The sequence below is a fragment of the Erpetoichthys calabaricus genome, chromosome 10 (genome assembly GCF_900747795.2).
Source record: "Erpetoichthys calabaricus chromosome 10, fErpCal1.3, whole genome shotgun sequence".
NCBI lineage: Eukaryota > Metazoa > Chordata > Cladistia > Polypteriformes > Polypteridae > Erpetoichthys > Erpetoichthys calabaricus.
The window spans coordinates 18,006,043-18,019,455 of NC_041403.2; the positions used below are offsets into that span (position 1 = coordinate 18,006,043).

At 41.3% G+C, this 13,413-nt stretch overlaps 1 protein-coding gene across 7 annotated transcripts in view; it reads left to right on the plus strand.

Annotated features, from left to right (window-relative positions):
* dnajc6 (DnaJ (Hsp40) homolog, subfamily C, member 6) overlaps positions 1-13,413 on the plus strand; it is a 152,696-nt gene that overhangs the window by 29,808 nt on the left and 109,475 nt on the right. For 5 of the 7 annotated variants that reach the window (XM_028810957.2, XM_028810958.2, XM_051932704.1 and 2 more), the window contains exon 1: positions 5,537-5,897. In XM_028810957.2, coding sequence (XP_028666790.2) covers positions 5,705-5,897 — 193 coding nt within the window. In that variant the 5' untranslated portion in view covers positions 5,537-5,704. Of the gene's footprint in view, positions 1-5,536; positions 5,898-13,413 lie in introns of those variants that run through there. The other 2 variants (XM_028810962.2, XM_051932705.1) reach the window with 1 other exon arrangement.

Genomic DNA, 13,413 nt, shown 5'->3' on the forward strand with positions numbered 1-13,413 from the left:
CGCCAGCCCACTGCATGTAATTGCATTAGAATGGCTAAAACCCATTATTCTGTTCACTTGGGTTGCAAGGTACTGGCTTTCCTAAAATTCAGTTCTGGGTCTAAAAATGAATAAAATGAAATGGCTTTATCAAGAAACATGTCAATCTTTTTTTTGCAGAATGAAGGCTGTTCCTTGTGACAGACTGCTAAGAAACTGATTTTGTTTTAAAAGATTTTGTATAAAGGTGTATATTAGAAGAGAGAAGGGGACAAATTTATCTAACCAGGATACAAAAAGAAGGGGAAGGCGCAGTTAACTATATAAGAAGAGAAGGAACTCAGAGTGTAGAGAAGGAACTTAGAATGTGTAGTGTAAGAAGCAATCATCTTACTGGTCTTCAGTTGGCTTCTTTCTTAAACACTTAGCAAATAATAGAGACTTTTGAAAACAGAGAAATGATGACTCCAGGATGCTGAGCAGAATATGTTTTTCCAGTCATCTTCCATCCAATGTCTCTGTTCTTTTGCCCATTTTAATCTTTTCATTTTTCAGTTTAAGATGTGGCTTATTCTTTGAAACTTTACCACTTATATCAACATTTCTCTGTTGCAGATGACACCATTTGCACTTGTTCACCACGCTACACACTCTGATGTCCTTCTCCTCTTATGCTGTTGTGCATCTCAACCGTCTCCTTATTTTTCTATCCTGATCAGACCTGGTTCATCCTTTTCTCTCAAGACAGTAATACTGTAGGCACCTTTTTGTGAAATCTTCAGTTTCTTGACAATCTGTCACATGAAGTAACCATCATTATACAAGAACCCAGCACACTGACATGTTTCTTGAGAAAGCTGTTTCATTTTTGTCATTTGTGAACCCAGAACTGAACTTTATGAAGGCCAGTAGCTTGTAATCCAAGTGAACAGAATAACAGACTTCAATGGTGTTAATGCAATTAAGAAGGTTTATCTAATAACCAATATGCATTTAAAATAACTAAACAAGGATAAATAAGTGAAGGGAGTTGACCATTAAGACACTGAAGGAACGGCTGCTGAAAATGGGGCTTTGCAGTCATTTGTGAATAATAAATTAAAAAACAGCCATTTCAAGAAACAATAACCAACAGAAACACTAGGAATGTCTTGGATGTGTTTTTAAATCAGTTTAATAGTATATTGATAACAAAAGGTATTCATTTTTATATATACAGTGTGTATGTATATATATATATATATATATATATATATATATATATATATATATATATATATATATACACACTGTGTGTGTATATATATATATATATATAAATATATGCAGTATATATCTGCATATATCCCAAGGCAAACTGGTCCTAGGTGAGGGATGAGACAAAGAGCAGTTAAACAAACCTTCTATGAGGAATGAAAACTTTGGACGGCGTTTTCCCTTGCCCGGATGCGGGTCACCGGGGCACAGCCCGAAGAGGCAACGTGGGTCCCCCTTTCCATGGGCTCACCACCTATGGGAGGGGCCAAGGAGGTCGGGTGCAGTATGAGTTGGGTGGTGGCCGAAGGCGGGGACCTTGGCGGTCCGATCCTCGGCTACAGAAGCTGGCTCTTGGGACGTGGAATGTCACCTCTCTGAAGGGGAAGGAGCCTGAGCTTGTGCGCGAGGTCGAGAGGTTCCGGCTAGATATAGTCAGACTCACCTCGACGCACAGCTTGGACTCTGGAACCAATCTCTTTGAGAGGGGCTGGACTCTCTACCACTCTGGAGTTGCCCCCGGTGAGAGGCGCTGAGCGGGTGTGGGTATACTTATTGCCCCCCGACTTGGAGCCTGTTCATTGGGGTTTACCCCGGTGGACGAGAGGGTAGCCTCCCTCCGCCTTGGGGTGGGGGACGGGTCCTAACTGTTGTTTGTGCGTATGCACCGAACAGCAGTTTGGAGTACCCACCCTTTTTGGAGTCCCTGGAGGGGGTTCTGGAGGGCATACCTTCTGGGGACTCCCTTGTACTGCTGGGAGACTTCAATGCTCACGTGGGCAATGACAGTGAGACCTGGAAGTGAGTGATTGGGAGGAATGGCCCCCCCGATCTGAACCCGAGCGGTGTTTTGTTATTGGACTTCTGTGCTCATCATGGATTGTCCATAACGAACACCATGTTCAAGCATAGGGGTGTTCATATGTGCACTTGGCACCAGGACACCCTAGGCCTCAGTTCCATGATCAACTTTGTGGTCGTGTCGTCGGACTTGCGGCCACATGTCTTGGACACTCGGGTGAAGAGAGGGGCGGAGCTGTCAACTGATCACCACCTGGTGGTGAGTTGGCTTCGATGGTGGGGGAGGATGCCGGTCAGGCCTGATAGGCCCAAACATGTTGTGAGGGTCTGCTGGGAACGTCTGGCAGAGCCCCCTGTCAGAAGTAGCTTCAACTCCCACCTCCGGCAGAACTTCGACCACATCCCGAGGGAGGTGGGGGACATTGAGTCCGTGCCTCTATTGTTCAGGCAGCTGACCAGAGCTGTGGCCGTAAGGTAGTCGGTGCCTGTCGTGGCGGCAATCCCCAAACCCATTGGTGGACACCGGCAGTGAGGGATGCCGTCAAGCTGAAGAAGGAGTCCCACCGGTCCCTTTTGTCCTGTGGGACCCTGGAGGCAGCTGATAGGTACCGACAGGCCAAGCGGAATGCGGCTTTGGTGGTTGCTGAGGCAAAAACTCGGGCGTGGGAGGAGTTTGGGGAGGTCATGGAGAACGACTTTCGGACGGCTTCAAGGAGATTCTGGTCCACCGTCTGGCTTCTCAGGAGGGGGAAGCAGTGAGTGTCAATACTGTATATGGTGTTGATGGTGTGCTGCTGACCTCGACTCGGGACGCTGTGGGTCGGTGGGGGGAGTACTTCGAAGACCTCCTCAATCCCATTAACATGCCTTCCAATGAGGAAGCAGAGCCTGGGGACTCAGAGGTGGGCTCCCCCATCTCTGGGACTGAGGTCACCGAGGTGGTCAAAAAACTCCTTGGTGGCAGGGACCTGGGGGTGGATGAGATACGCCGGAGTTCCTCAAGGCTCTGGATGTTGTAGGGCTGTCTTGGTTGACACGTCTCTGCAACATCGCATGGACATCAGGGACAGTGCCTCTGGATTGGCAGACCGGGGTGGTGGTCCCCCTCTTTAAGAAGGGGGACCGGAGGGTGTGTTCCAACTACAGAGGGATCACACTCCTCAGCCTCCCTGGAAAAGTCTATTCGGGGGTTCTGGAGAGGAGGGTCCGTCGGATAGTCGAACTTCGGATTCAGGAGGAACAGTGTGGTTTTCGTCCTGGTCGCGGAACAGTGGACCAGCTCTATACCCTTAGCAGGGTCCTGGAGGGTGCATGGGAGTTTGCCCAACCAGTCTACATGTGTTTTGTGGACTTGGAAAAGGCATTCGACCGTGTCCCTCGGGGAATCCTGTGGGGGGTACTCCGAGAGTATGGGGTACCGGACCCCCTGATAAGGGCTGTTCGGTCCCTGTACGATCGGTGCCAGAGCTTGGTCCGCATTCCCGGCAGTAAGTCGAACCCGTTTCCAGTGAGAGTTGGACTCCACCAGGGCTGCCCTTTGTTACCAATTCTGTTCATAACTTTTATGGACAGAATTTCTAGGCGCAGCCAGGGCGTTGAGGGGGTCTGGTTTGGTGGACTCAGGATTGGGTCACTGCTTTTTGCAGATGATGTTGTCCTGTTTGCTTCATCAGGCTGTGATCTTCAGCTCTCTCTGGATCGGTTCGCAGCTGAGTGTGAAGTGGCTGGGATGGGAATCAGCACCTCCAAATCCGAGACCATGGTCCTCAGCCGGAAAAGGGTGGAGTGCCCTCTCAGGGTTGGTGGTGAGATCCTGCCTCAAGTGGAGGAGTTCAAGTATCTTGGGGGTCTTGTTCACGAGTGAGGGAAGAATGGAGCATGAGATCGACAGGCGGATCGGTGCGGCATCCGCAGTAATGCGGGCTCTGCATCGGTCTGTCGTGGTGAAAAAGGAGCTGAGCCACAAGGCAAAGCTCTCAATTTACCAGTCGATCTATGTTCCTACCCTCACCTATGGTCATGAGCTATGGGTAGTGACCGAAAGAACGAGATCGCGAATACAAGCGGGTGAAATGAGTTTCCTCTGTAGGGTGTCTGGGCTTTCCCTTAAAAATAGGGTGAGAAGCTCAGTCATCCGGGAGGGGCTCAGAGTAGAGCCGCTGCTCCTCCGCATCGAGAGGAGTCAAATGAGGTGGCTCGGGCATCTGATCAGGATGCCTCCTGGACGCCTCCCTGGTGAGGTGTTCCCGGCACGTCTAACCGGGAGGAGGCCCAGGGGAAGACCCAGGACATACTGCAGGGACTATGTCTCTCGGCTGGTCTGGGAACGCCTCTGGATTCCCCCGGAAGAGCTAGAAGAAGTGGCCGGGGAGAGGGAAGTCTGGGCATCTCTGCTCAAGCTGCTGCCCCCGCGACCCGACCTCGGATAAGCGGAAGAGAATGGATGGATGGATGCAGTGTATATATACAGTATAATATAATATTTATGTAAAATATATATATAAATATATATGCAGTATGTGGCATAGTCCAGTATGTATTTTATTATTTTTATATGATTTATGCATACTAATATAATTATACATTACATTGTCTTATACGGCTAACTATACCAAGGTATATTGCATATAAAACAGACATTAATTTCATTAAACAATGGAAATAGGTATAGTATAATTTATTTAGCATTCTGAAAAAAGTAAGTTACCTTAAAATAAAGATTAGTACATGTTTTTTCTGTGCTGAAAAATACAAAGGGGATGTATTTTCCTTAATTTCTTTCTCTTTTGGATGCATTCTAAAAGAAACATTATCTAGCTCTTTGAAAACAAATGTAATTGTTTTGCAACTAAGTTATTTTTAATGTAAGGTTTGTACTACTGGAAGATTATGTTTAAATATTGTTTAATTTTTAGGGGCATGCATGCAAATCTAGTGTTTTTGTTCCTCATAATAACATGTTTTAATTTGCATTATGCGCATAATTGGCAGCTTTAATCGCAGTGCCATTACTGAACATTCCCAGTGCTCTTCACAGACTCCGCTACTTGTTAAATATTTTATTGCCTCTGTTTAGCCTTTCCTGTGCTATCCAAGATATTCCCATTTAGCCTTAAGAAAACCATCTCTGTGTTCCAGAAAGAAGAGTTAGTTTCTGACATTTGTTTATAATTATATAGTTATATTCTTGTGGTTAAACAGGGCCACCAGCAGACAGTTAATTTTGAATATTGTCTGGAGCTCTTGACTTTCAGTAAAAATTATGCTGATACATTTGAGTAATTCTGAAACACTAATATGTAAAAAAACAGAACATGCTTAAATTAAATGGCCAGGCACTCCCAACTACATAGTTAGAATAGAAATAACTTTAAATAAAAAGCAGGCAGGTTTTAGACACCTAATTCTTTTCTGTGCTATTGTGAGAACTGGCCTTCTGCCAGGAGGAAGCCCTGAAAGGACCCATTAAATCAGCAGGGAGAGCAGTCTGCTTGTGTGTGCTGTGCTGAGTAGTGTAGTAAATGCATTCCTTATGAAGGGATTTTTCACAGGCAGGAGGAACGAGGAGTGGTTAAGCCCCCAATCTCCTTTGATTATTTTTCAGCAACAGAGCATGCAGGTTTCTTTCTTTTGCACGTAAGACACAGGTTTTAGAGGAATCCGTGCGCCCATGAGCTTGCTAGGTGGCTACAAGAAAAAGACTAGTTATGATGGTTATGAATCTTTGCAGCTCGTCGACAACAGCGGTGACTTCAATAACAAGGAGAGAGGCAGCTTCCCGCAGAGCAGCAGCTCGTCAGCAGAAGCAGCGGTGACAGGAGGCCTGGCCAGACGGGAGACCTTCAGCACCATGGACAGCTCAGGTAATACAAATTACTATAAGCTTCTCTGTCAGAGGCACGCAGACGCGCACGCGCGTGTGTGTGGCTCTGTGTCTGTGTCTCTGTGCGTGGATTTTTGCGTGTGCCTGTTTCAGTGTTTTAGCACCACACGACAGAAGGGGAGATGCTCGAGACATTGACATGGCTCTCTCTGTCTGTGTTAAGCCTAACCCTCTGTGAATTATTGATTTAGCCCTCATGCTTTTGTGTTTTTTCTTTATCTTAAAGCCTATTTCCCCTCCAAAACGATTTACCGCGTCTCCAGGCATATCGCCTTATGTTTTTAGTTAAAAGATACTCATACAATGTGCAAACACGTGAATTAAAATAAACAATTTTATGTCAAAACTTCAGCCTTCGTCATTGTAGCATACAGACAAAATGTGAAAGGGATTTTGGTTGTGAGACTCCATTTTAATGACAAGCCTGTGTTGATTTTTGAGAAAAATAATCGGATAGTTTAATCAGTATCTTTGAGCTGTTTTTTATATTGAAAAGAATATTTTCTAGTAGAATTTATTATCCTGTTTGTGAATTATTGAGTTTTTCTTTTAACTTACAAGGAAAGACAGATCAAGTACTAATGCCATCAGTCATTAGGAGGGAGGGGATGCAGTATTTCTATTGCAGGAAGAGACCATTAAATACTTAACACCTTAAAAAGGTAGCCTGTCATTGCTGAATTTTAAAACTATACATGAAAAAGCAGAGTTTTACATGCGCATGTGCCATTTTGTGTATATATGTATGTACAAAAAAAAAACCGCACAGTTTGAACTATTCTAATGGATTTTTAAATATACATAGACTGGAGATGGACTGCAGACCTCAAAATGACATAACCAACCCCATTTAACTAAATGCATTTTTATACACTGTAAAGAAATAATTCAGAAATGAATTATAACAGACATTATGTTTACAGTTATATAGTAAGTTGGACAGATTCATTCATTCACTTAATACTTAAAAATAAAGTATTAAATATTTCAAAATATGAAAAGTAATGGCTTATGTGTTATTACTTGTAGTCTAGTGAAATGCTTTTAAAAGCCAGTGCTTTCTTGAAGGGAGATAAATATTATCATTCATCTAGAAAGTGTACATTTTATTAAATATATTTCTCCATGGGCAGTTAAAACGGGTAACCTGTATCATAAACATAGTTGATTACCAAAAATTTGCTTGTACATTTCCTTTATGAATATACCGAGTTTAATCTGATTAGCCGTCTTTTAGGTGAGGCAATACAAATTTGATGGAAAACTGACCATCACGTGAGTTTTTGTTGATCCAAATAAGTATTTAAAATCTAGTGTAAATCTGAAATATTATACATACTGTTTTATCTGTATAGCTATGTATCCTTTTTAAAATCTTTTTCATACATTGCAGAGGTTAAGCTTAGTGCTTTTTTACTCTCATCTCCCATCGGTCTCCCTTACTCCTGATGCAACTAGCATGTGCTTGAAGCTCTGTATTTGCTCCTAAAAAGATTGCATGACTCAGAAGAGATCAAGCCTCACCCAATACTTGCCTGGTTTCTCCAAATCCTACACATCACTGGGTCAAATCTTTTGTAAAACGACATTTTCTAGAGTGACCTTTTTGTATACCATTTCTTCATCTTACTTAATCTTTCAAAATCCTTTACCATATTCTGGTCTTCTTATCCATTTTGTGAAGCCCCATCTTTCATTTGGTATGCCAGGACATTTCTTTTTTGGCCCATGAGCCATAAAACCAGTTTGCACCAGCTATTGCTATATTACACTGTAATAAATTGCATTGCTGTTAAAAGTGAGTATGAGTAGTGTGGTAGATATCAGTGCTTTGGGGATCTTGAGATCACGACTTGATGACATTTTGCATAACTTAAGTCACTGAGAACTGATGAGCTTTGTTGGTGTGAATCAAAGTTGTTCTTATGAGTGCTTATTTTTCAAAACTTGAACACTTTAGTGTTACATATAAGTTGCATTTTTATATTTTCCTAGTTTACTTTCTTCAATTTTAGTTAGATAGAACATGCATTTTTACACTCAACCAAAAAACAGTTATGTTTCTTTACTTTTTGTGTCCATTTTTCCTCCCTCTTGTATTTGTTTTTATTTTCTTGTATATGAAGTATAGGGAAAGTATTGTAATCATCCAAAGATTCAATGTCGAGATTTTGTTGAATCTCGACGTTTTAGACCTCCCTGAGTCAGAAAATACCATTTTTAGAATTGTGTCTTTGTGTGTGTGTGTGTGCGTGTGCGTGTGCGTGTGTGTGTGTGTAAACACAATAACTTGAGTACGCTTTCACTTTTGGTCAACCAAGTTTTGCATACAAGTATTAGGTACAAAACGTAGATTTCTATCAATATTTGGGCTATTTCCATTAACTGGAAGTGGTACTGTACCTTTTATTCATGCAGCTGCAGAGTCCAATTTATTAAACTTTACTTTTATAATAATTGTTCAATATATTATTAATTTGATTTGATTTGTTGTTGATGGTTCTTTAATGTACATAATACAGTATAAAAAGCAAGATTAACAGAGGCCCTGAAAGATTACTTAATACAAATATTAATACATTGTAAAGGAGCTTTGGTCACTTCTTCAGAGGGAAAATTGCAAAATTATTCTTTTTAATTTTAAATAGTTTAGGACTTTGATTGTCCATTATGTTATAGTGGGTGGATTAGGATTTGTCTAATTAAGTAAGATACATTGACAAGCAGGCAATGTAATAGACATCACAACATATCTTTTACTATGCAGTATTATTTCATTGGGTGAAACTCTTAATATTGCTGTAGATGTATTAGGCGTAATAGTGCATTGTCTTAACAATGGCAGTGCTGAGTATGGCTGCTCTGTTTCAAGCTACCTCATTCTGCATTGCTTTATTAGACCAGGAAAATTATCAATGACATCCAGTCATCCAAGTCTTGAATTGTCCTCACTATTATCTTCAGGTATATGATACAGCAGCATCAGGTCCCTGGAGCAGCAGGTTCTGGAATGGCCCAGTGTTTGGTACTAACCCTTGTCGACACCCTGTCCCGTAACACACACATCCATGTAGCCAATACATTATTTGCACTATCTGTTCCACCACATCATGTTTTTCTTTTGTTAGTATGTATTATACAGAGTTCAAATTTAAATATGTCTAGGTGTTTACTTTTGTAATGTGTTTATTTTTGCACAGTGTGTGATTGGTGAATTCATATTTAAATGTATTTGTTATGTGTATACCACTGTATATTGTGTTAAAATTGATCTACTACTGTGGGTTTTGCGCACAAATTTTTTCGCTCACTTGTACCTTCATGTTAAGTGTGATGTGACAATAAAAGTGACTTGACTTAACAGAGAGGCAATAATTCCTCCCTATTATGATCCGAGTGTCCCAAACCATAATACCGACAACACTGTATACTGAATCCACAGGGTGCCAGCAGTTTAAAGTAAGATGGAATCAGATGATGGATTATGATTGTAATAACAAGCAAAAGTTGAATTCACGAGGGCAGGAATTAAATTAACAAAGGACAGAATGTGAGACAATATTGTAGAATGAGAAATGTATGCAGAAAGTTGATAACCATCAGATTTCATGTAGTCCAAGCCAAAGCACAAGGCATAAATTAAAGTCAAAGGAATGAAAAAAATTGTAATCAAACATACTTAGTAATAATAATGAATGGGTTGTTTTGTTTGCTTTGAACTATCCACAAACTTAGACAGCCAGGAAGTGTATAATATTGACCTTTATATTATCACTGTAAAGATGTCACGTGTCACACACTCTACATTGTCCTGCCAAGCAGCAGCCTGGCAACCCAGCATCACAAATACCAAACAAATGAGGGCCACCATAAAAGACAAAAATGGCATCGCAGACAGTGCATGAATTCTTTTTAATACTGAAAACTGTTACTCTATACTGGCACTTCCCCTTACCAGCATTATGAGTAGCAGTTAGTGCGGGTGTCCCAGAAGGTGCCAGCACTTCATCCTACTACCAACATGTATTTAGAATAACAATCTAATTTCACAGAGCATTTACACTTCCAGGCGGCATGGTGGCGCAGTGGTAGTGCTGCTGCCTCGCAGTTAGGAGACCCGGGTTCGCTTCCCGGGTCCTCCCTGTGTAGAGTTTGCATGTTCTCCCCGTGTCTGCGTGGGTTTCCTCCGGGCGCTCCGGTTTCCTCCCACAGTCCAAAGACATGCAGGTTAGGTGGACTGGCGATTCTAAATTGGCCCTAGTATGTGCTTGGTGTGTTTGTGTGTGTCCTGCGGTGGGCTGGCACCCTGCCCAGGATTGTTTCCTGCCCTGTGTTGGCTGGGATTGGCTCCAGCAGACCCCCGTGACCCTGTGTTCGGATTCAGCGGGTTAGAAAATGGATGGATGGATTTACACTTCCAAAGGGGAGAATTGCTCTCCCCAATCTTTTCTCCACTATTCTTTATAACTATAACACAGCGCTATTTGACTTCCAAGGGAGACACTCCCCCACTCTCTGAAATTATTTCAGTACTCATCAGCCAAAACAACAGGGTGTACTGCCAGTTCTTTTTTTCCGCTTCGACCACTGGTCACGGAAAGAAGCATTTCAAAAATAGCATCTTCCAAAACATTCTAACCCCAAAAACTGATCAGACCATTTCATTCCTTGACCTCTAAAACCCTATAACGATGTATTCCTTAGTTTTAGCGGCCAAGAAACAGACTGAAGAAATACAAAACAAAGTCCAGATCATGACATATTGCTTGCAATTAGCATCTTGGCTTATGTACAGTATTTGATTTTTAGTTGAATTACACCATACTTTCCACTGATTGGTGAGTAACACATCTTAATGATTGAATTCCATTCTTTCTCTGAAACTCGGATCAAAAGGTTCATTTCTAACATTGCATTAACTCATCTAAGATAAACTTTTCTGTAAGAGTGACAGAGTACTCAAACACTGCATATTGTAAAGTGGAGCCAAAAGAGTTGGGGCACCACCCTGGTCACCCCATATAATTACAAAAGCACGAAATACACACAAAAACTTACAGATTAGTTCTTTCAGATGAGTGCTCAAAATAGAACTAATTTCAAAATGGTTTCCAGGTAGTAAGGGGCAGGTCCAGGAGGGTACACAACAGAAGTGACGTCAGTGGTGGAATGGCCATCAATCTTCCGTTCTGCAGAGTGAGGAAGAGAGATGGTATTAGAACACAGCGCCAACCCCTGGTTTGGTGGGTAATTACCGTCACCAAAGCTTCCTCCCATGTGCACATGTGTGACAATATATTCTCATTATTGCAAGATGTTATAATTTCTACCATTGACACTGAAGAAAAAATAGGACAATTTGGAAAGTATCTTTTAAGAAAAACATTCACTTTATTTAATTGAAAACAACAACAACAACAACATTTATTTATATAGCACATTTTCATACAAAAAGTAGCTCAAAGTGCTTTACATAATGAAGAGAAGAAAAATAAAAGACAAAATAAGAAATTAAAATAAGACAACATTAATTAACATAGAAAGGAGTAAGGTCCGATGGCCAGGGTGGACAGAAAAAACAAAAAAAAACTCCAGAAGGCTGGAGAAAAAAATAAAATCTGTAGGGGTTCCAGGCCACGAGACCGCCCAGTCCCCTTTGGGCATTCTACCTAACATAAATGAAATAGTCCTCTTGGTAGTTCGGGTTTTTCACGGAGTCACTTGATGCTGATGGTCATACAGACTTCTGGCTTTTAATCCATCCATCATTGTTGGAACATCATGGTGCTTTGGGTAGATGGTGGTGGCGCACGCCACCACCAACAGGACACCGGAAAAGGAAACAGAAGAGAGAGTAGGGGTTAGTACAGATTTTGAATGAATAGTTATTATAATGAATTAGATATACAGAGTATCAGGATTAAATTACAGTGAAGTTATGAGAAGGCCATGTTAAAATAATGTGTTTTCAGTAGTTTTTTAAAGTACTCCACTGTATTAGCCTGGCGAATTCCTACTGGCAGGCTATTCCAGATTTTAGGTGCATAACAGCAGAAGGCCGCCTCACCACTTCTTTTAAGTTTTGCTCTTGGAATTCTAAGGAGACACTCAGTTGAGGATCTGAGGTTACGATTTGGAATATAAGGTGTCAGACATTCCGATATATAAGCCGGGGCGAGATTATTTAAAGCTTTATAAACCATAAGCAGAATTTTAAAGTCAATTCTGAATGATATAGGTAACCAGTGTAGTGACATCAAAACTGGAGAAATGTGTTCGGATTTTCTTTTCCTGGTAAGGATTCTAGCAGCTGCATTCTGCACTAGTTGCAAACGATTGATGTCTTTTTTGGGTAGTCCTGAGAGGAGTGCGTTACAGTAATCTAGCCGACTGAAAACAAACGCATGAACTAATTTCTCTGCATCTTTCGATGATATAAGAGGTCTAACTTTTGCTATGTTTCTTAGGTGAAAAAATGCTGCCCTAGTGATCTGATTAATATGCGATTTAAAATTCAGATTACAATCAACGGTTACCCCTAAGCTTTTTACCTCCGATTTGACTTTTAATCCTAATGCATCCAGTTTATTTCTAATAGCCTCATTGTATCCATTATTACCAATCACTAAGATTTCGGTTTTTTCTTTATTTAATTTGAGAAAGTTACTATTCATCCATTCTGAGATACAAGTTAGACATTGTGTTAGCGAATCAAGAGATTTGGGGTCATCAGGTGCTATTGATAAATACAGCTGTGTGTCATCAGCATAGCTGTGGTAGCTCACGTTGTGCCCTGAGATAATCTGACCTAATGGAAGCATGTAGATTGAGAAGAGCAGTGGACCCAGGATAGAGCCTTGTGGAACACCATATAGAATATCATGTGTCTTTGAGTTATAATTACCACAACTAACAAAGAATTTTCTCCCTGCCAGGTAGGATTCAAACCAATTTAAGACACTGCCAGAGAGGCCCACCCATTGACTAAGGTGATTCTTAAGAATATTATGATCAATGGTGTCAAATGCGGCACTCAGATCTAAGAGGATGAGAACAGATAAATGGCCTCTGTCTGCATTTACCCGCAAGTCATTTACTACTTTAACGAGTGCAGTTTCTGTGCTGTGATTTGTTCTAAAACCTGACTGAAATTTATCAAGAATAGCATGTTTATTGAGGTGCTCATTTAACTGCATAATGACTGCCTTCTCTAGAATTTTACTTAAGAAAGGCAGGTTAGAGATGGGTCTATAATTTTCAAGAGCAGAGGGGTCGAGATTATTTTTCTTAAGTAGGGGTTTAACTACCGCAGTCTTAAGACAGTCTGGGAAGACCCCCGTATCTAATGACGAATTTACTATGTCAAGAACATTATCACTAAGCATGCCCGATACTTCTTTGAAAAAATTTGTTGGTATTGGGTGAAGGGCACAGGTGGAGGGTTTTATTTGAGAAATTATTTTATGTAAATCAGGTAAATCTATCCTAGTGAAAGA